General features: G+C 43.0%; 1 protein-coding gene across 2 annotated transcripts in view; it reads right to left on the bottom strand.

The window, feature by feature from the left end:
* The window catches only part of taf4b (TAF4B RNA polymerase II, TATA box binding protein (TBP)-associated factor), a 344,452-nt gene that overhangs the window by 90,920 nt on the left and 229,987 nt on the right, over positions 1-23,545 (bottom strand). For both annotated transcript variants that reach the window (XM_039754687.1, XM_039754686.1), the window contains exons 13-15: positions 23,121-23,246; positions 22,651-22,707; positions 8,361-8,479 (exon numbers count right to left, since the gene is read on the bottom strand). In XM_039754687.1, coding sequence (XP_039610621.1) covers positions 8,361-8,479; positions 22,651-22,707; positions 23,121-23,246 — 302 coding nt within the window. The remainder of the gene's footprint in view (positions 1-8,360; positions 8,480-22,650; positions 22,708-23,120; positions 23,247-23,545) is intronic.

Genomic DNA, 23,545 nt, shown 5'->3' on the forward strand with positions numbered 1-23,545 from the left:
GTTGTGATGTGAAATTTTGCATTCAAGTTGATAAATATTTTGTATGTCTTTATTTGTAACTTAGACAAAGCAATGTAATATTAGTGTTACATTATATATAATAATAGCAATGGTTTGATGGTTTAAGAACCCCTTCCCCCCTTTTAGGAATGAGTCTATTTATAATTTTATGACAGGGTTGGGGGTGAAGTGCCTCAAACAAGTTTGGCCAATATTTTTCTGCTTAAGTCTCTCAGTCAACCCCCACAGGAAAGCCAGGCTGCCTAACTGCCAAGCTTTACCTTAACACATGGTTTGGATGGCAGGTTTGAAGGTATTCTGTCCCCCAATTGATCTGAAATATGGCTGTTTGGAACTGACTTGTATCAGAAGCCTTTAACACTAGAATTACCAGAGCCTATGAAAAAACTCATAGATCTGTCCCAACTTAAATCGCTTCGCACCTCTACTTGTGACTTTACACTGAAGGAAGTAAGTAAATAAACAAAGGTAAATAAGTAAATAACATTTGATCTGGCTCTTATATACAAAGTGCAGCTTCCACCTGCAGCTATAGACTCTTCAGTACGCAAGCGACTCTTCAGTACGCAAGCGACTCTCCACTCTAGTGTTTAGATCTTGACGGTGCATTTGCCCAAAAAAAGTCTAACTGCATTCTTGTACTATTGCTTGCATACTAAAGTGTCAGCAGGCACTTTTGGTGGCATCACATGTGTTTTTTGAGCATGCCCATGTCTATCAAACACAGGAAGCTCTGCAGTCTACTTGTTACTTTACGCTGTAGGAATCAAGTAAATAAATTAAGGTAAATAACATTCGATCTGGCTTTTATGTAAGTAACATATAAATGTTTTGGGCACATGCACTGTCCAGATCTAAACACTTGAGTAGAAGTTGCCATCGCTGTACTTTGTATATAAGAGCCAGATCGAATGTTATTTATTTATTTACCTTAACTTATTTACTTACGTCCTTCACTGTAAAGTCACAAGCAGACTGCAGAGCGTCCTGTGTACATATACAAAGTACAGTGACGGCAAAAGTGCGACGTGCATTACTTCTCCGATGTAGAACCGTTGTTATCATCTGAGTTCACCTCTGTTATAGCATGCCTTCATGTGAAAACAGCAGTGTCAGATGGGGGAGGGGTGTTGATCGTGAACGCGACTAAGAGAATAAATCTGAATTAAAAAAAAAAAACAAAGCTAACCTTTACGAGAATAATACATTTACACCGGCTGTTACAGGCTGATGTATGTTTTTATTCTAAGATAGTAAGAATAAGAGCAGTTCACTTCTCAAAACGGACTCATCCGGGGTCGAACCTGTGAAGTCTTGATTACCAGTCAACAGTTCATACTGTTGTGCCAGCGAAGCGGCCATAGGAAATGCATGTCAATGTCGCACCCTAACGCAGGTTCTTTTTCTGCAGTTATATTCTTGAATAGAAGTGCACTTGTTCTGTTATATTTGTACCTTTTGTGAAAGTGTTTACAGTATTTGATATTTGGAATTCAGGCTTCACATGTTATACAGTTCATGTCTACATTTTGTCAATTATTACTAAAACATGAAAAACGTTTCTGTTTTAACAATGTGTTTACACAGATTGTTGTAGACACAGAACACACATGAAATGCATGTGTTCCAAATAACGATATAGTATTTATAAAAGGTGTCATTTTGCTTGACTTCTCACTCTACGCAACTCTAAGCAGCTGACACGCAGGGAAACAGACTTGAGCTGAGAAAACTGTCTGTGGAAGACCCGGCGCAGCAGCGGACTCCACACACTCGGCGCGGGAGCGGCCTGTGCACAACCCCGCGGGAGCGGTTAACCCCGAAGATCGAGGCTCCGAGGGTCGCGCTGTCGGGAAGGACGGCCAGGCCGGCGTTGCGTCGCGGAAGGCCAAACTGAGGCAGGGGCCTCGGAGTGACAGGATCCGGGAGGGAAACAGACTTGAGCTGAGAAAACTGTGTGGCAGTGGGGGATGTGATAGTATGCTGCTTGCTGCTTATCCACTGCATCCACTGAACAGGATCATCTCCAGACAGAGGAGCAGCTTCTGCGACAGACTGCTGTCACTGTCCTGCTCCACTGACAGACTGAGGAGATCTTTCCTACTCCACACTATGCAACTCTTCAATTCTACCCTAAACGTTAATATTATACAAAATTATTGTCTGTCTATATACAGTACATTCATTGTTATCTCTCTTTAATTTAATATTGTTCTTTATCAGTATGCTGCTGCTGGAGTATGTGAATTTCCCCTTGGGATTAATAAAGTATCTATCTATCTATCGACACATTTACAGGAGAAAAGACACTGATGGAGAGGTGCGAAGTGATTTAAGGTGGGATGGATCTACGAGTTTTTTTGTAGGCTCTGGTAATTCTAGTGTTAAGTACCATGATGCCCTATTGGCTGTTGGGTTTGGACAGAAAACCTATATATTTGCTGGCTTTACCTCGCTCTCTCTCTCTTACCAAACTGAAGAAAGACCATCTCACACTATGAACTGAAAAGGACAACACAATAAAGAGCACAGCTTGGCAGCCATATTGAGACAGGCATGCAGCCTGTTCTGAAGAAAGCTGACCACAAAATGATGCCTTAAGTAGAGACATTTTAAGTAACTAACAAGTCTGTGTGCCGCCTGAAACCACACATCACTATTTATCAGGTTGTATGGTTGCCAATATTCAAATGTACTTTGCATATTGTTATTATTTATGAATATTATCAATAATACACGGTTTAAATTGTAACTTGACTCCTGCTTGTCTTTTACTACATCTAATTGCCTGAGGTTATACATGTAGAAGGGAAGGTGGGGAGAAGTTATATGGTACAGTACCTTATCAACAGTGGTAATTCTAGTGATAATAAAGTATCTATCTATCTAATCATCCATACTCTGAAACTGAAAGTTTAAAAGAAAAATATTCCACGTCTCTCAAAGAAAACCATAGTCTTGTTTTTTCAGCTGGATTTTTTTGCAGCAAATAAAGTATTTTTTCATAAAAAAACTGCAACTTGACACCCTTCTACAGGGGTGTGTACTTTTTTTCCAATCAAGATTAGTTCTTATTTATGCAACTAAAAATTACCTTATATGGAAATGAATCTGAATCACAAGGTTCATTAGTTGAGTCAGCTTTATAAGTTTAGGGAGGACTTAAAAAATGTGTCAAATTAACAATCAAAGAAACAATTACTAAGACAAAATTTGGGAGGTTTTCTTCAATATAAAGACAAGAAGCTAGGTTAGTCTGATCTTAACCATAATGGTTACTATAATATACCATACCAACATCTGAGGAGATCTAAGTTGTAATAATTCAATGTTATTCTTTCTATTGAGTCATTTTGTACTAGAGAGACAGTGCAGTTTCATACTTTTTTTTATGGTACCATGAGCTGTACAGTGTCCCAAGGTATTGCCAACTCTGGCATTTGTTGGTCATTCTCTCTTTTTGATTAAATAACCAAATATCCCTAACTATTGCTGCGCTACCTGCCCCTAGCACTATCCATTAGCAGTGAATGCTTCCACCCAGGCTCTCTCTCCTTTACATGCATATGCTGGTGCCTCTGCCTAAAATCCTTCGATGCACCCATCAAATATTCAATGTGTTCCCACAATGGCATTTACAGAACCTCTCCTGTTGCCAATGTGTCTTTTATTCTTACCTGAAGGTATGTGTGTGTATATATACACACACACATATACACACACACACACATTATATATATTGTGGTCCCCGGCCGAGGGCTTATGCCTCCTCCAGACCGCAAGGGGGCGATCGCCCTGGTTGTATCGGGGACCCCGGGTAGAGGGCTTGGAAGCCCAACCCTGTAGGGGCCTGTGGCCACCGCCAGGCGGCGCCCAGGTGCCTGAGGAACCCTGGAGCCCAGCACTTCCGCCACACCAGGAAGTGCTGGGGGGAAGAGAACAGGAGACACCCGGATGGCTTCTGGGTGCACAGCCAGCACTTCCGCCACACAGGGGTGTGTCCAAAGGAGAGTGCCGGGAAGCAGCTGGAGCCCATCCGGGTTCCCATTTAAGAGAGGAAAGGAGGCGGCCAAAAGAAAGGCATAGAGACTGTGAGGCCTGGACATTTGGGGGAACGGTGCTGGAGGCACTGGGAAGTGCACTGACTGTAAATATTTGCAAAATAAGGGGTGTGTGGTGAACTTATGATGTCTGTCTGTGTGTGTCCGGGTCCCAGTTCACAGTTGCGTAGTCGACAGGATGCTCCGCCTGGTACAAGGCGGGGACCTGCATTCAACAAAATGTCTGTGGAAGACCCGGCGCAGCAGCGGACTCCACACACTCGCCGCGGGAGCGGCCTGTGCACAACCCCGCGGGAGCGGATAACCCCGAAGATCGCCGCCGGACCGCAGAAAGGCCATCCCCAGGTGCGGAGGAAGAAGAATGGGCGTCGCCAGAGCGCAGCGGGCTCCGAGGGTTGCGCTGTCGGGAAGGACGGCCAGGCCGGCGTTGCGTCGCGCAAGGCCAAACTGAGGCAGGGGCCTCGGAGTGACAGGATCCGGGAGGTGAGTGCCCTGCCCTGCAGTAATCGGACGATCCGGATCCGCGTCCGTGGCAGGAGCACGCCGGCCACGGGCTGTCGACAGCGCCGACGGGTGGTACCCAGAGGAAGCCGCGAAATCGGAGCCGCTGCGGCTCAAAGAATCGCCGCAGCTGTGATGCTGCAAGGAGGCACGTCACCGCACCCAGAGCAGGGGAGACAAGATGGCCGCGGGCCGGATGTCCCGCCAGCTGACAGACACGGAATTGGCCGGTGAGTCTTGTGTGCCCGCCAATGATTGGATGGAGGCGGGACCAAGGAATGCCAGTCTCGCGCCTAGAGAGACCCGATTGGGCCAGAAGGAGTGGCCACAGGAGACAGACGACGCAGTGGGGCTGATCGACAGGTAAGCCCACTGCCGCCTGCCTCTCGGTTTCCACCAGCGCTTGGCATGAGCCGGAGGAGTCCTTCGCCCGCCAAGTCACCTTTATTACAGGTGCTGGGTGATCTTGTGATCCGCTTGGAGCAGCTGAGGAGGAAGGCAGTCGCGTCGGGAGAGACGCCGCGTCAGACGGGGGATCGGCGCGACGCTGGAGCCTTCGGCAAACAAGACACCACGGGAAAGGTAGGTTGTACTGTCCCCGTAGAGCATAAAAGGGGAAGGGGCGAACACGGCCGCGACATTATTAAGGAGGACCGGCTTCAAGTAAGCGATCCCCCACAGCGGACGCAGCGGTGCAGACGACCGGCGGGCAGAGGAGAGCAACACGCAGGGACTGGTAGGACAGGGGCTGATGAGTGCCCTGGGTCCTAGCGCCCTGTGCTCCAAGCCCGCGCAGTCTCCCCGTCGCAGTAGGGACGCAGACGGGCTGGATTTGAGCTGTTGCCATGCTCAGACCCAGACCGTCAAGGCGTCCAAGAGGAGAAGGAGGAACTGAGGGATGAATGCCGGTTCTTCCGATAGGAAGGGGCGTCTCGCTGGGAGCGAAGGCCCGGGAAGGCCGTCCTCTGCGGAGGCAGAGGGAATTCCCTGGGCGAGCCGCCTGCGAGAGCGGTCCCGCTGACGCCGAGAGGACGGGCATGGAACCTGCGGCGGAGGAGGGGGGCGAAAGCACTGCCGGTACAGAGACCGACAGGACGCTCGGGTGAGTGTCCTGGCAGTGCCTCTGGCCCTCCGCTTTTTACAGGTCCAAGCCCCGACGCAGCGCTGGAGCCGACATCGCTTGGGACCTGCCCTCCTGGAACGGGCCGCCTCTGGGAGGGCTCCCCACCAGGAAGCCAATGGTGACCCAGCTGTTGGGGATGGCGGGGGCAAGAGCAGCGCAGACCAGAGGGGCGCTGCTGCCGGAGGGGTACCGAATCGAGATTTCCCAGGGTGCCGGTTGGGCCCTGGGGACATAGTAGGACCCTCTCTGGGGACATGCTGCCCTTTCGGGTGTGTCGCCGACCCACGGTTCGCTAGCGGTGGGGCACTGTGGTCCCCGGCCGGCTCCAGGACCAGAGGAGGGCTTGTGCCTCCAGACCGCAGGGTGCGCCCGTCCTGGTTATGTTGAGGGCCTCAGGTATAGGGCTTGGAAGCCCAGCCCTGTAGCTTGATTGCAGACAATCACAACAATCACATTGTTTGGTGCAAAATTCACAAATGAACTCAAAAGTAGTGTGTTGGTATTTAGTTTGCAAACACTTTAAACAAGATGCTTTTCAACAGCAGTATTCCCTTTACATAATAGCAGTTAAAATATTTCTTTTAAATCTCAACTTAAACATTAATGTAATCAAATCAAATATAAAACCAAACCTATTTGCCACTGCCAGGGCATTAACATTTTATCTAGTTTGTTACAGAAAAACAAGTTACCATAAGAGTCCACAGCCAGGAGCACGACATTCTAAAAGGCACCTTCCAAGCAACAGCAAGTTAACATTTTTAAATCAGTTCTCTTTTATATCTGAACGGATACCAGCAGAAACATTTTCTTTTATCAGGGAGCAGCATAAACAGTCTATGTTCAGTAGCAACTCTTTGAAGGCAAATATTTTTTCCAAAAAACTCAGCTTTCTGAAAAGCACGCAAAGCAATGGCTCCACACATAAATCAACATAAAACATCTGTTACTGCCTGTTGTGCCTGCTGTCGGCACCTGTCTGCAGTTTGCAACAGCAGCAGCTGAGTGGTGGGCAGCTCGACGGCTAACAGGAATGCACGGTGGGCTAGCTGGCTGCCTGGCTGTCTTTGTCAGACAGGTGCGCGGGGGAGGCATATCCATGGAAGGACGCACAGACCTCTACAGGCTAGACAACGTAACCTTGACTGCCATTATCCTGAAATCCTTGGTCCCATTGTCAGACCCTATGCTGGTGCAGTGGATCCTAGGTTCGTCCTGGTGCACGACAATGCCCAGCCTCATGTGGCGAGAGTATGTAGGCATTTCCTGGAGGATGAAGGAATTAATACCATTGACTGGCCCCCACACTCGCCTGACCTAAATCCAAAAGAACACCCCTGGGACATTATGTTGATGTCCATCAATCGCTGCCAGGTTGCTCCTCAGACTGTCCAGGAGCTCAGTGATGCCCTGGTCCAGATCTGAGAGGAGATCCCCCAGGACAACACCCGTCATCTCATTAGAGCATGCCCCGATGTTCTCAGGCATACATACAAGCACGTGGGGACATACAAACTACTGAGTACGATTTTGAGTTGCTACAATGAAAATTCGCAAAATGGACTAGCCTGCCGATCATTTTTTCACTTTGGTTTTTGGGGTGTCTTTGAATTCAGCCCTCTGTAGGTTAATAATTTTCATTTCCATGAAACGATGTGGCATCCTTTCAATTCTAACACATTACCCAGTCCATATCAGTATGATTAATTGTTGTTAATGTCACTTCCAGTTTCTGACCTTCTGGATCCGCGTGTTCTGCTTGCTCAGCCTCACAACGAGCTCCACTGCCATCTGGAAAGTTGATAGAATTCTCTTATCTGAGCAGATGCTCCAAAGAAATGTGTACAAATTGTGCAACTTTATTGCTTTTTTCTTCATCAATTACACAGACTCACCTGTAGTGCTTCTTTATGATCTATCCTGTTATTTATTTCCACAATATATACACAAAGTGTGACACAAAAGACAGGCACAAACACATCTTTATTCAATTTTGTGGTCTGTGGTTTTAGAAAAATGTTTTCCAAGTTTAGTAAGCATTTCTGTATGCTACGTGGAGATAAATTAATGCTATTTATCTTAATTTTTAAGTTTTTCATCATCATCATTTTCATTCCACTTTTCCAAGTGTTCTGTTTATTTAAGGCCTGCTGCGCTCTTCAGCATTTATTTTTGGTTGCCCATGTCTGCTCTGCTTGTTTTAATTATAATTATTAAGATACAATTAAAAGAACAGAAAAGGGAAATTAAAAGGAAAATAAAAAAGAAAGTTAAACACTACAGCAAAACTACAAGTATATCTAACTTTATTATATATAAATGCAAAACTCACACTACTGTGTTTTTCAGAGTACAGAATAAAACAAGAAACATGAAAGACCAGCTAATTAAACAACTGAGATCAAATCGTAAGAAAAATGACTGACTGATTTTGAAATTGGTTGAAACAAAAAATGTAGCCACGGTGATCGCCAAAACTAAGTTTGAGTAGCACACTTTTAGAATATTCTTTTTATAGATGAATAAGAAGAGCTGCCATACTTTAAAGTAGTATGGTATGTTAAAGGCTCCATGCCATTAAGAACTATATAGATCTCTTTCGCTACCACAAAACAAAACAAACAATATATGATGTTAACATTTTTTTTGTTTACCTCTGTAGTACAACCATAGGATAAAGACTCAAATGGTCGCTCTTTCTAGGTCCAATAGCTGCAAGTGCCGTTATATTTGCATCTCTCTGCTGTATCTGTGCCAATTCCAGCTGCTGCATCTACATACACATAAAAGGGATATGAAAATGATAATACAATATTTTTAACAATTTACAAGATGAATTTTCACCACAAGAGAAAATAACTTTTTGAAAAACTTTCACACTACTCTTGAATCAAATTTACAGAGTATGTATGTGTTTTGTTTTCAGAAGGAAGAAAGAAAATTCTCATGAAAATGCTCACCAAAGATTTACTAGTAGGAAAAAGACAATTGCCAACATTCTCTTAAAAATATTTACTTTCAGTATGCCTTTCGGCACCTAAACCAGAAATTCAGCATTAATTCAATGCACTTTTAGTTTTTACATAGCTAATTAAAATATTTATACAAGATGATTATAAATTTCAAAAACTGATTTTTGCCTCAGAAATTAAAATCAAATTACAACACAGGAAACAATTCAAAAAAAAGAGAAAAAATGTCAGTATATCAGGTAGATGAAAAACTCTCAGAGGGTTCATACAAGTTACACTGGTCACCTTCCCTCCAGGCATACTATAGCAGAAGAGAAAGATAACATTTTGTTGTGAATGCCCTTGATTGTGCTTCTCTGGAGGCTAACTACACAACCCATTTGCCTTAGTAAATTTTAATGAACTATGTTGCAGACAAAAAATATGCATTAACCAAAAAAAAGAGAAACAAACAATTTGCAAACAATAGTGAGATAATTAGAATAAGCTAAAAAAGCTCTTCAGTAGATCTGGCTGTGCCACAGTAAAGAAATTATGTTATTCTTCCAAAAGGTACTGTAAAGGGGGTGGTTTAAAAATAATTCAGGAGAGCACTTTAAGACCCTCAACTCCAAATTACTTATGCAAAGATATACAGTGGTGTGAAAAACTATTTGCCCCCTTCCTGATTTCTTATTCTTTTGCATGTTTGTCACACAAAATGTTTCTGATCATCAAACACATTTAACCATTAGTCAAATATAACACAAGTAAACACAAAATGCAGTTTTTAAATGATGGTTTTTATTATTTAGGGAGAAAAACTCCAAACCTACATGGCCATGTGTGAAAAAGTAATTGCCCCCTTGTTAAAAAATAACCTAACTGTGGTGTATCACACCTGAGTTCAATTTCCGTAGCCACCCCCAGGCCTGATTACTGCCACACCTGTTTCAATCAAGAAATCACTTAAATAGGAGCTGCCTGACACAGAGAAGTAGACCAAAAGCATCTCAAAAGCTAGACATCATGCCAAGATCCAAAGAAATTCAGGAACAAATGAGAACAGAAGTGATTGAGATCTATCAGTCTGGTAAAGGTTATAAAGCCATTTCTAAAGCTTTGGGACTCCAGCTAACCACAGTGAGAGCCATTATCCACAAATGGCAAAACATGGAACAGTGGTGATCCTTCCCAGGAGTGGCTGGCCGACCAAAATTACCCCAAGAGCAGAGACAACTCATCCGAGAAGTCACAAAGACCCCAGGACAACGCTCTAAAGAACTGCAGGCCTCACTTGCCTCAATTAAGGTCAGTGTTCACGACTCCACCATAAGAAAGAGACTGGCAAAAACGGCCTGCATGGCAGATTTCCAAGACGCAAACCACTGTTAAGCAAAAGAACATTAGGGCTCGCCTCAATTTTGCTAAGAAACATCTCAATGATTGCCAAGACTTTTGGGAAAATACCTTGTGGACTGATGAGACAAAAGTTGAACTTTTGGAAGGTAAATGTCCCGCTACATCTGGCGTAAAAGGAACACAGCATTTCAGAAAAGAACATCATACCAACAGTAAAATATGGTGGTGGTAGTGTGATGGTCTGGGGTTGTTTTGCTGCTTCAGGACCTGGAAGGCTTGCTGTGATAGATGGAACCATGAATTCTACTGTCTACCAAAAATCCTGAAGGAGAATGTCCGCCATCTGTTTGTCAACTCAAGCTGAAGCGATCTTGGGTGCTGCAACAGGACAATGACCCAAAACACACCAGCAAATCCACCTCTGAATGGCTGAAGAAAAACAAAATGAAGACTTTGGAGTGGCCTAGTCAAAGTCCTGACCTGAATCCAATTGAGATGCTATGGCATGACCTTAAAAAGGCGGTTCATGCTAGAAAACCCTCAAATAAAGCTGAATTACAACAATTCTGCAAAGATGAGTGGGCCAAAATTTCTCCAGAGCTGTAAAGACTCATTGCAAGTTATCGCGAAACGCTTGATTGCAGTTATTGCTGCTAAGGGTGGCCCAAACCAGTTATTACTTTTTCACACAGGGCCATGTAGGTTTGGATTTTTTTTTCTCCCTAAATAATAAAAACCATCATTTAAAAACTGCATTTTGTGTTTACTTGTGTTATATTTGATTAATGGTTAAATGTGTTTGATGATCAGAAACATTTTGTGTGACAAACATGCAAAAAATAAGAAATCAGGAAGGGGGCAAATAGTTTTTCACACCACTGTATATAGCATTTCTTAACTGCAATTTAGAGAGGCAATGCAATCTAATGACTGATGTCCCCTGATCAGTAGAATACATATTGCACAATGACACTTAAAATTGAAAAGCTAAGTTAAGTGCAGTGATGGAATTTGGAATTCATCTTCAAATTCCACTTCCTGAATATTTACAGTAGATTACTATGAATGTGCCATTAATACCAAAGAACTGTAGAATACCACATTATTTGTTCATAATGCCTACACACAGAATGGAAATTCCTAGCTTTATGTTTATTAATCTCTAAAGTGTACTAATGTAAAATTCTGACATATGCTTATAGCTTTGTTATAGTGCATGAAAATATTTAATGTTAATTCTCAAGAAATATCTAAATGTGAAAACCACAGAGTAGAACTATTGTCACGAAGATTTGACAAAAAACAGATTGAGCAAATTGTGGATTCTGTCATTTTTGTAAAACAGACATATGAAAATGTCACTTCCATGAGCCAAACGAACCAAAAAACAATTAAAGTATTATTATAGGGTTAACTAATATTCCTTATTTTACATGTGCAACTTTTCAATTTGTAACGCTAATGTAGAATATGTAGAATGCAGGGTGGCAAAGACTTGATTATCAGCTTTAATTATCTATAGTAAAAAGATGAGATGAGTAAAGACATCAAATTTAAATTTGGAATAACGGATGAATTACACTGAACACAAAATAGTAAGTACATTCTACTTTTGCATTGAATAAGGTCACTAATTTTGCTTTTCACATAGCGTGAATATTGTACATTTTAAGAAGACCAAATGGACAATCAACAAAGGCAATTAAGGTGTTATTTAAAAAACTGGAGAACTAAGTACACCAGAATTAAACACCTTGATCTTATAGTCAGTGAAACAGAAGAGGAAGTAGCAAACCTATAGTATAGAATTTATGTATTTTGCTCAAGTATCCTTTAAGGAGATAGTGTGCAGTCTCAAAGTGACATGAGAGGAGACGCCAGAAAGAAGAGGCTGAGACAAGCCCATCAGACTTATGCAAAAGGAAATAAATTTACACTGCTCAGAAGCCCCAGAGCTGGGAATGTCTGTTTGGATCTTGTGGAGCTAGAAGGTTATTCTGACAATTCTGGTGTCATAGGCAGGAATGGACAGCACCAAGCAATCATCACAAAAACAGCTCCCAGAAGGAGGGAGATAGTGATGAGTTCTTTATTATTACAGTAAGGGTGAAACTCAGATTTAATCCTTGGGATAGCATCTCAAGTGGTATGTATGTTGTATTCCTGGCACACAAGTGGAAGATCTCATTGGTTGGGTGGTTAGGATCATGGCCAGAGAGGGGGTGAATCCAATTTTCATTGTCCACATTGGACAGAATCTCACAGGTAAAGGGCAGTGTCACACACGTGTGCATAGGAGGCAGGTGAAGGGCTTAGAGAGGAATGATAGTACATCTGCCCGGTACACTGACGCTCTTTCTAAGTTCCCTGCAGGCCTTTCCCGGGAAATCCCAGGAGCCACCACCTTGACTCGGGACACCTCACTTCCGACCCCGAGGATGATATCACTTCCGGTCCTGAGGACGACATCACTTCCCCCCAACGTCCTATAAAGCCTCACACCATTTCTCTGCAAAGCAGTTCTGTTTTGGACTCTGTCGTGTAAACTTGACTTAATCATGAATCGTTTGCTTTTGCAGCCAGGATACCAAATTAAACGGGTGGCTGCCCCAACCCTTGCCATGTCTCTTGTCTCTTCTTCTCACAGTGGCATAGCCGGCAGGATGATGTTCCTGAAGAACCCGGGACAGGACCCTTAACACTAGAATTACCAGAGCCTACGAAAAAACTCGTAATTCCGTCCCACCTTAAACTGCTTCTTAAATCCCTTCACACCTCACCGCCAGCGTCCTTTGTTCTCTAAATGTGCTGATAAAGAGAAGCTAGGAGCAGCCGGCTATTCCATCCCCCAATAATTTAGAATGTGAACGAACTTTTCTCAGCTCATGCCTTGATTGAGTATCTGGGAGTGAAGTGGAGTTTTAGAGTGGAAATAATAGATCGTTGTTTGGAACACACGCATTTCATGTCTGTTCCGTTTCTACAGTAATCTGTGTCAACACATTGTTAAAACAGAAACGTTTTTTATATTCTAGTAGTAGATGACAAAATGTAGGCATAAACTATATAATGTATGAAGCCTGAAGTCCAAATAGCAAAGAAACATTTTCACAAGAATAACACAATTGCACTTTTATTCAAACATATAACTGCAGAAACAAAAGCGCCTTAACATGCGACATTGACACCAGTTTACTGTAAGTGCCTCCGTGGTTCGATAGATTCAGCCCCCGGTTGCGAATCAAGGGGTGACGGGTTCGATCCTGCGCCCCTCCATTTTGAGAAGTAAACTGCTCTTAGTCTTACTGTTTTAGAATAAAAGCATACATTTGATTTCAGTCTGTAACAGCCGTGCAATTTATGATCTTTGTAAAGGTTAGCTTTTTTTATTCACTTTTCACTCTCTCAGTCGCTGCTCAGAATCAATCCATACAACCCCATCTGACACGGCTGTTTTCACTAAAGACGCGCTATAGCTCTGCAGTGTACCACGATGCATACTAACGCTACCCATGGTTCTGACACACAAACGCTGGCTAAGCTGCCTTCTTCGGTTCTCACCGCTACTTGCTTTTCTTTTATTCAGTTTTATTGAGTGTTCCTGCCAGTCCCGCGATGTTGCTGTATGCTTTTTCTTTGTACCCCAGGACATGCAGAAGAAAGAATGGTAAAGACCAGTAACTTCGCGCTATATGCAATCATCAGACACTCCCCATCTGCCCGTGTCACTCAAACACAGGAACATATATTGGTGTAAAAGTATAACAAAAGTGCACTTTTATTCAAGTGCACTTTTTCCATCGCCTTTTCCTGTAAGAAGCAATGTACACACTTCTCTCTATGCTGTGGTTTCTATTACACACCTGAAAGAAAGAGACAATATATGTGAAAATATAATCGCACTAATGCAATATTATTTGAAAACTAACAGCGCCAGATCGGTGTGAATTTATGCAGGAACTGGAAATTCTCTGATGCGGACCTTCCACCAGGGAAGAAAGTACAGTGTCAGGTGCTCATTCAGTGTAATAGAAACCATAGCACAGAGAGGTGTGTACACGGCAACAAGTACACGGTCGTAAATGTAGGAAGGACGGTCCTTGGGTGTGTGGGAACTGTTAATATTTGAATGTGATGATTTTATATAGCACGGAATGAAAATCTTCACTTCTTAGCATTGCACCATGCAAGATGTCGATCAATCGCCTACTGTAACTTGCTTTCTTTTTCTTCGTTATACAGGTAGTTTTGAATAAAAGTGCACTTGTTTTGTTTGCTAAATGAAGTGTCTGCGCACTTTTCGTGGCATTACACGTGTATTTTTTGAGCATGCCCGTTTGAGCAGTATAAAAAGTATTGAAAAGTATAACAAAACAACGGGCAGATGGGGAGTGTCTGATGATTGCATATAGCGCGAATTTACAGCTCTTTACTATTCTCTCCTCTGCGTGCCCTGGAGTACAAAAGAAACAGAATACAGACGCGCTATAGCTCTGCTGTACCACGATGCATACTAACGCCCCACCCGGTTCTGACACAGACGCTGGCTAAGCTGCCTTCTTCGTGGTCTCACCGCCACTTGATTTTCTTTTTATTCAGTTTTATTGAGTGTTCCTGCCAGTCCCCGCATGTTGCTGTATGCTGGATATTTTCACATGTATTGTCTCTTTCTTTCAGGTGTGTAATAGAAACCACAGCATAGAGGGAAGTGTGTACACTGCTTCTTACAGGAAAAGGCGATGGAAAAAGTGCACTTGAATAAAAGTGCACTTTTGTTATACTTTTACACCAACATATGTTCCTGTGTTTGAACGACACGGGCAGATGGGGAGTGTCTGATGATTGCATATAGCGCCGGTTACTGGTCTTTACCATTCTTTCCTCTGCCTGTCCTGGAGTACAAAAGAAAAGCATACAGCAACATGCGGGGACTGTCAGGAACACTCAATAAAACTGAATAAAAAGAAAAGCAAGTGACGGTGAGACACGAAGAAGGCAGCTTCGCCAGCGTTTGTGTGTCAGAACCATGGGTAGCTTTAGTGAAAACAGCCATGTCAGATGGGGTTGTATGGATTGATTCTGAACGCGACTGAGAGAGTGAAAAGTGAATTAAAAAAAAAAAAAAGCTAACCTTTACAAAGATCATAAATTGCACCGGCTGTTACAGACTGAAATCAAATGTATGCTTTTATTCTAAAACAGTAAGACCAAGAGCAGTTTACTTCTCAAAATGGAGGGGCGCAGGATCGAACCCGTTACCCCTTGATTCGCAAGCGGGGGCTGAATCTATCGAACCACGGAGTCAGTTACAGTAAACTGGTGTCAATGTCGCATGTTAAGGCGGCTTTTGTTTCTGCAGTTATATGTTTGAATAAAAGTGCAATTGTGTTATTCTTGTGAAAATGTTTCTTTGCTATTTGGACTTCAGGCTTCATACATTATATAGTTTATGCCTACATTTTGTCATCTACTACTAGAATATAAAAAAAGTTTCTGTTTTAACAATGTGTTGACACAGATTACTGTAGAAACAGAACAGACATGAAATGCGTGTGTTCCAAACAACGATCTATTATTTCACTCTAAAACTCCACTTCACTCCCAGATACTCAATCAAGGCATGAGCTGAGAGAAGTTCGTGCACGCTCTAAATTGGTGGGGGATGGAATAGCCGGGCTGCTCTTATCAGCACATTTAGAAGACAAAGGGCGCCATGGAGAGGTGTGAAGGGATTTAAGAAGCAGTTTAAGGTGGGACGGAATTACGAGTTTTTTCGTAGGCTCTGGTAATTCTAGTTTTAAATAAACCAGGTAGGAAAGTACAGGGGCCGAGTTTCTGGGTGGGGAGTGCATCGGGGGGGTCAGGAAGGACCCGTGCAGGCCCGCCCACAAGGGCAACCCTGGGCTGGTATATGGTGGAGAGGGTGGAAGGGACCCACAGGCGTGGGCTGGTTTCTGGGGAGGACACAAAAGGGGCTAATTATGCTCTGCAGGGCAGGAGAGCCGAGCCGCCCATCGGGACCAAGGTCCCAGATAACGATGGGCTTTCCCCAGGCCAGCAGGTAAAGGAATTGTAATCCTGGGAGTTTAACCCAAACAGAGCACTCCCAGAACAAGCTATGGCTCTCTGGCAGCAGGTGGGTCTGTGGCTACGGCCATTTGAATCGACCCCACTACAAATTGTGCAGCAGGTTGCCTGCTTTTTGCTGTTGCAGCACCTAACCCAGGACTTTGCCCAGCCGGCCGGTCTCGAAGGAACCCTTAAAAGACTCACCGTGGTGGTTATTCCGATCCTCCGCTTCCAGTAATCCTAGGGCGGGACTGATCTGAAAGTAACAGCGGTAGACTAGTGAGCATTCCCGGAAAAGCTTTGGGCCTAGTTATAGGTGAGAAAGACTCATTTCAAGCGTGCTCCACGCTGTGTAATCAGCCAACAGGGAGTGGGGGGAAGGGCCAAGAGAGTGACGCAGACACTCCCGGACCGTCGAGGGCTGCTACGTCATCTACCAGCACCCCGGCAGCGCAGGAGGAATCTCCGCCCCTTGAGGTCAGACCGGACCCGCCTCTGAGATGCACTTTCAGTTTAGAGCGACGCCGGCTTCTTTCAAGAGAGAACAGTGGAATGACGACTCTCTGAAACACGCAAAGAATGCAGTAGTCCTCGCCAACGCCAACGACGCATCAGCCCATGCCACAGGGACCTCGCTTTGTCATTGAAAATGACTTGTTAGATCGGGTCACCGAAAGCATGAGGGGAAAGGGCAGAAGTTGCTGCTAGTCCCGCAAACCTGCCGACGGCAGGTCTGTGAGTTAGCACACTCCCACCTTCTTGGGGGCCATCTTGGCTCGGCAAAACACTAGAGCTAATCAAGCTCTGTTTTTTTTGGCCGGGGATTAATGAGGAGGTTCGCCGTTTTTGCATTTCTGCATTGCAGTGTCAACTGTGGCAAATTCCCAGGAGGGACCTCGCTCCTCTTGACCCCCTCCCCCTGATTGACGTCCCTTTTGACCAGATTGGGGTCGACATAGTAGGACCCTTAGAACCCTCAGCCCGAGGACATAAATATATACTCGTCCTTGTGGATTATGCGACCCGATACCCTGAGGTCAGTTCCGCTGCGCTTTGGCTACTTCCAAAACAATCGCGCAAGAACTAGTAGGAGTCTTTGTGCGAGTGGGCATCCCTTGAGAAGTCCTAACGGACCAAGGGACGCCTTTTACCTCAGAAACGTTCAAGGAGACTGCCAAGTTACTAAAGATAAAGCATTTAAAAACCGCAGTGTATCATCCTCAAACCGATGGGTTAGTAGAGAGATTCAATCAAACTCTCAAGCAGATGCTTCGTAAGGTGGTCAGCGAGGATGGGAGGAATTGCGATCAACTCCTTCCCTCGCCCTCTTTGCCTACCGAAGTTCCCAAGCCTCTACGGGCTTCTCACAGTTTGAGTTGTTATAATGGACGACAGCCCCGGGTATATTAGATATTTTAAAAGAGGACTGGGAAGGAGAGGCATTTCCTCAACAAATATTCTGGAATATATCGCCCTGTTGCGCGATAGATTTGATACAATTAGACCCATTCTAAAGAGTCATATGGAGGAGGCGCAAGCAGCACAGGCCCTCCTTTATGGCCGTGGCACGACTCTCCAGGAGTTCCGCCAGGGATCGCCATGGTGTTGGTGCCCACTCTCGCCCAAATTGCTCGCCATTGCCTGGGCCCTTATGAAATTAAGGAGGGGTTTGGTCGACTATTTGGTGAAACAACTCAATTGTCGACCAAGCGAGTGGGTATATCATGTGAACCTGCTAAAACCGTGGATGGAGAGGGACCCCGATCCCCCTCCGGTCAGCCCCGTTCACTCTTCACTCAAATAAGTTCCCTTAATTTCGGCGAGCAGTTATTTCCCAGACAGAGGCAGCAGCTGGAAGAAGCTATCCGCTTTGTCCCAGAGGTGGTGAGTGAACAACCCGCCGGACCTCTCTGGTTGCGCATGACATATTGACTGACCCGGGGTGATCGCCTGAGAGCGGCCCCATAGACTCCCAGAGGCAAAGAAGGCTGAGGTGGAACTGGAAATCGCTTAATGCTGGAACTAGGAGTGATCGAGGAGAGTTTTAGTCCCTGGTCCAGTCCCGCCGCCTTGATTGCTAAGCCTGACTGCAGTTGAGGTTTTGCAATGACTTCCTGCGACTTAATCAGGTTTCCTGGTTTGATGCTTATTCCATGCCACGCGTGTACGACCTCCTCGAGAGGCTGGGACCAGCCAAATTCCTGACCACACTTGACATGACAAAAGGGTACTGGCAAGTTCCTTTAACGGAGTCCGCTAAGAAAAAATGTGTTTAGCACTCCTAGCGGCACTGGCAGTATCGTGTCCTTCCATTCGTTGCGGGCGCCTGCCAACTTTCCAGCGTCTGGTGGACAAAATGCTCCAACCCCATAACTTGTTTTGTGCTGCCTACCTGGACGACGTCGTCATCTATTCCAGCACATGGAAGGCACACATACAGCAGGTCACAGCGGTATTGCGGGCATTAGGAGAGGCCGGGCTTCAAATCAATCCCAAGAAATGTTTCTTCGGGTTGAGAGAAGCCAAGTATTTGGGCTACCTGGTGGGCCGGGGTACTGTGAGGCCACAGTGTTCCAAGTTAAATGCCAAACTGATATGGCCCCGTCCGCAGACCAAGCAGCAAGTCCGATCCTTTCTCGGTTTGGTTGGTACTACCGCCGGTTTGTGCCTCGCTTCTCCGAGAGCGCGCCTTGACCGACTTGACGAAGAAAGAGCTCCCAACCTAGTGGTATGGTCTAACAAAGCGGGGGCTGCATTTCAGTGACTTGAAAAGGGCTCTGACCTGAGCTGGAAACTGTTGAACCGGGAGACAAGGTATGCAGCGGTGGTGAAGGAAGCTCTGCATTAAATAGGTGATCACGCAGCTGCGGTACTACCTTTTGGGTCGGGTGTTCACTCGTGACGAATCATGCACCTCTAAAGTGGATGGCCCTTCACAGGAGTTGAATCACGAGTCACGAGGTTGTTTCTTGACCTGAAGCAGTACAAGTTTTCGCTCGTTCATTGACAGGATTCTCTTCATGCCAACGCTGATGCCCTCTCCCGGGCTCACAACCTCTTGGTGCAGGACTTCCGACCCGACGGGTCTGGGCTGAGGGGGTAGTCTTGTCACACACGGTGCATTGGCGGTAGCTGAAGGGCTTAGAGATGAATGAAAATACATCTGCCTGGGGGTTCGGGGTACACTGATGCTCTAAGTTCCCTGCAGGCCTTTCCCGGGAAATCCCACCAGGAGCCACCACCTTGACTCGGGACACCTCACTTCCCCAACATCCTATAAAGCCTCACACCTTCCCTGGAAGGCAGTTCTGTTTTGGACTCTGTCGTAAACTTGACTTAATCATGAATCGCTTGCTTTTGCAGCCAGGATATCAATTAAACGGCTGGCTGCCCCAACCCTTGCCATGTCTCTTGTCTCTTCTTCTCACAGCAGATTGTCAGTTGTATAATCCAAATTTAATCAGTTAAGTACTTAGTAACAAAGCAGAACTGATATAATGGTCTTCTCTGAAGTTCTCTGCCTGTGCAATGCACCAGTCTAGGTTAAAATTGTCAAAACCAGAAAGTTTAATATGTGGCGCAAATATTGGTGTAGGTTAGATAGTCATAACTGCAGTATATTGAACACTCCATTATATTCTGTAAAACCACAGCATTAAAACATCATTTGTAGGATGAATATAATACTTACTTTGTTTTTATTTTTAAGCACAATCTTACTATACTAGTATATAATTTTTAATTATATATAACTGGGTTACAATTTTGTGGTAAATAAATTAATAATTATTACAATTATTAAAAGGATTTGTACAAAGTAAAGAGAATTAAATAAGTAAGTTCTACTTAGAACCAAAATTGGTGGCCTAGTGAATAATGATACCAATTTGAACACCTCAGTTTCCTCCACTAAATTGCTGCACTATTAACTAAGTTACTTAAATGAATAACAATTATATTCTACTGGCCATTTCGCCCAAACAGGTATGTTATTTCCAAAGATTTTAACAAGATGTGTAAGGATTTTTTTAGAATTTACTCAAAACATACATTACAATTGTAAAATATGATGCATTTTTCCTTAATGTTGTTGGCTCCAATGTGTGTAATTTTTTGCTGGTAAACTGAAGATGTAGTGCAACACCGGTTTGCTTGTGTGCTTTGAAAGCATAGTGCTGTATCTTTTACCTGATTTATTACATTTTCCAGGCTCTTAACAAACTTAATGAAAACTCTTTATCCAGCTATAATTTTACCATCTGTGGTTAATAGTCCATTGGCTATTTTTGCTGAAACAACATTGTTTTGAATAACTTTGGTTTTCTGTAGTTCCACTTCAGCCTAAGTGCCATCATTGCTGTTTGCATGTTTCATTTCAAATTATTCTTAATGATACAGTGAACAATTCAAAGAACTCTGTACTATAAAAGCAGGCATCTTTCTTGTCAAAGCTCTAAGCTTTTGGAGCAATAATTATTTATTAAAATGGTGATAAATAACAAAATCTGTTTGGCATCAATATCAAAAGAAGGCCAGTCAATTATGAGCATTTTCCTATTCTTTAACTTACTGATTCACAAAATCTGTCATACAATAAAAAAACTGGCTTTTTCTCTTAATCAGAAACTAATTCCTAGTTTAATTCCATCAAGCCTTAGTAGTATTTTTTATCCTCTTACTCCAGAGAATAATTCATTTCTGAAGGTAATTTAGAGTGCTGAATATTTCTGACCTGCTGCCCTAATTATGGTAAGTTGGCATAAAAAATGGAAGTATCAAAGTACTGTTGCTGTAGTGTTTGTACACAAGACTGTCAAATTCCTCACTTGTTCATTTTCAGAATTCACTTTTTGCAAACTTAATCACTTTTCAGCTTTAAAATTACATAATCTCCTAAACAGGAACTGTCCATTTATACACAGTAATTGTTTCACAATTAAAAAAGATTTGATTGAAAAGCAGAAAGTATTGTGATATCACAGGACTGAAGCTGGAAAACCAGCTTCAGTATATAATTTTGAGCACTTCATGAAAATTTATAGGGAGGCATGGCAGCACAGCAGTTAGTTAGCATTTGTCATCCAGCTTCTGCCTTGTATGTGTTATTTCACAGAGTGACTTCAGCCTTGCCAGATCCTGAAATGGACTAAGCAGGTATGATAATTGATGAATGCATAGCAATTTATGTTTCATATTGAAGTTTCTAATTACAGCACTTAAGTAGATTTAATGACAAAAAACCCCTGATGATAAAATTCAGTGTGTTTTTAGCAATCATTCAGAGCCTTGGAACCTTTAATAATATCTGTTGCTAATACAGCATAGTTTAATGAAACTGTAATAAAGTATACAAGACAAAAAAAAAAAATCATCTTCTGACAATTCTATACCTGGACATGGATTAATATTTTCATTACAGAAATTACTGGATTTTAGTTATGCAGCCTAGCCTATTAATTAAATTAAAGGGTAGTTTTGCTCAGTAGTTTTGGAAAAAAAAGCATTTTGAAATACTGGACCACAAACTCATCAAGATATACAAAAGCACATGCACACAGATAATCAAATAAAATGTTAATCAAATTATACTTCATTCCTGTTACCTTTCAATTCAACATTTTTGGATCTTTAATGTAACACAAGATGGGTGTATAAAGAATGGATGTGTAGGTCACAAATAAATCTCCGTTGATGTGTGCACATACGCACGCACGCACCCATGCACACACACACACACACACACACTCTCTCTCTCTCTCTCTCTTACACATTCACATCTCCAACCTTAGGTGCTTTCATTTGATTCTATTCCCCATTTGCCAAGGGGCCCAAATCCAGCAAACTATAATATTAGGCTCAATTAAAATAAGCTCCAATTAGTGGTGCTTTTTCTCTCGGGCGCAGAAAGTCAGGAAATGGATATTGGGAAATGTAAAAGTCAGCTACTGTGAGGAGCCAGCCAACGTAAATGAACTTATTTGTTGATTTCTACAGTTGCTATGTGGAGACCTCTGGGAGTTGAAGCTTAACTAGTCTAAGCTATAAAATAAAAAGCCCTGCAGCTAAACATGAACTGTGTAAAAAACAAGGGCTCCATCACAGAACAGAAAACTGCTGGGCCTAGAAAATTAAAAGCCAAAGGCATTTTCCATTTACAACTAAATCCCAGTACCACCTTGAAGCCAAAGAATTATAAGCAGTATCAGATTTACAAAATGAACAATTATCCTGAAAAATTGTAGGCTATTGAAGAATCCCCATATACCATAACTCAAGATTTTAATAAAAAGCTTATTATTACTACTCTCATTGCAAAACCTGTATGCACAGTTTTTAACTTTTCCTGTCAAGTTGATGCCAAAGATAAAATAAACACTGATGCTGAGGAATACCCTTCCCTCTAGCTGATCATGTCCTTCCCTGAGGCTGCCTTCAGCAGCATGTGATAGCAAAGTAAACCATGACCTAACTGCCAAAAGACTGGACCCAACTCCTAGAGTAAAACAAATAAAATGGGTGTGATAAGAGCTGCAAAATTTTTCATGTGTCATTCACACAGTACCTCTTTAGCTTTCTGTTTCAATCTCAGTTGCTCTGGATCTTCTTTATTGGAGCGGCTCTATTTGCAAAAACAAAAGGAGATGAAATTAAACAATTAAAAATCTTACATAAATATTGTACAACTAGACTAATGTTTATTAAACATAATAGGCCTAAAGCACAGCTTTGTGAAACACATGGAAATGGGTAACATACAAGCTCTTAGCTTGCTGGCCTTCAAAAGGCCTCAAGGAATTTGGAACTAAAATGAATTGTTAAAGCTGTCAATCAATCAAACCAAAACATGACTTCTTCTCAGAATGGTAATAGCTGTAGAGTCAGGTTAGATATTACCACTTACTTTTAAGACAGACAATGGTTTGGTTCAATTTATTATGTTTAAAGCAGTTGCAAAATTACAAAACATCCATTTTTACCCTGTTTAAGTTTCCCTAGAGTCAGAAAAAAACAAGAGTATGTTGTGGTTCATACCTTTGCAGCACGCAAAAGCATCTCTCTCTCCTCCTCATCTTTTCTTTGTTTTTCTAAACGATCCAACTGTTCCAAGAATTTTAACTGAGATCGAGTTTCATTTTGCAGTTTATATCGATCATCATCCTGAAAAACATGTCATTTAAAAATAATTTAGATTTTTAACATGTTGTTATTAACATGTGGTGTTATTAAAAGTACAAATATGTTTCATGGTTCACCCAAATATACTAAGAAGTGCAGCACATAAGTCCTTATCAGAAAGCCAAATGCTGGATTTGGTCTCATCCGCAATGGGAGTTGGACGTCTACTTTTTCTTTTTTTGTTTTTAATAATTCCGAGGTATCCTGTATTTACTCAACCCCTTGGGGGTTCAATTACAAAATATACAAGCATATATAAGTATAAATCCCCAGACAACAGC

Source organism: Polypterus senegalus, chromosome 5, assembly GCF_016835505.1.
Source record: "Polypterus senegalus isolate Bchr_013 chromosome 5, ASM1683550v1, whole genome shotgun sequence".
In the NCBI taxonomy this organism is placed as follows: Eukaryota; Metazoa; Chordata; class Cladistia; order Polypteriformes; family Polypteridae; genus Polypterus; species Polypterus senegalus.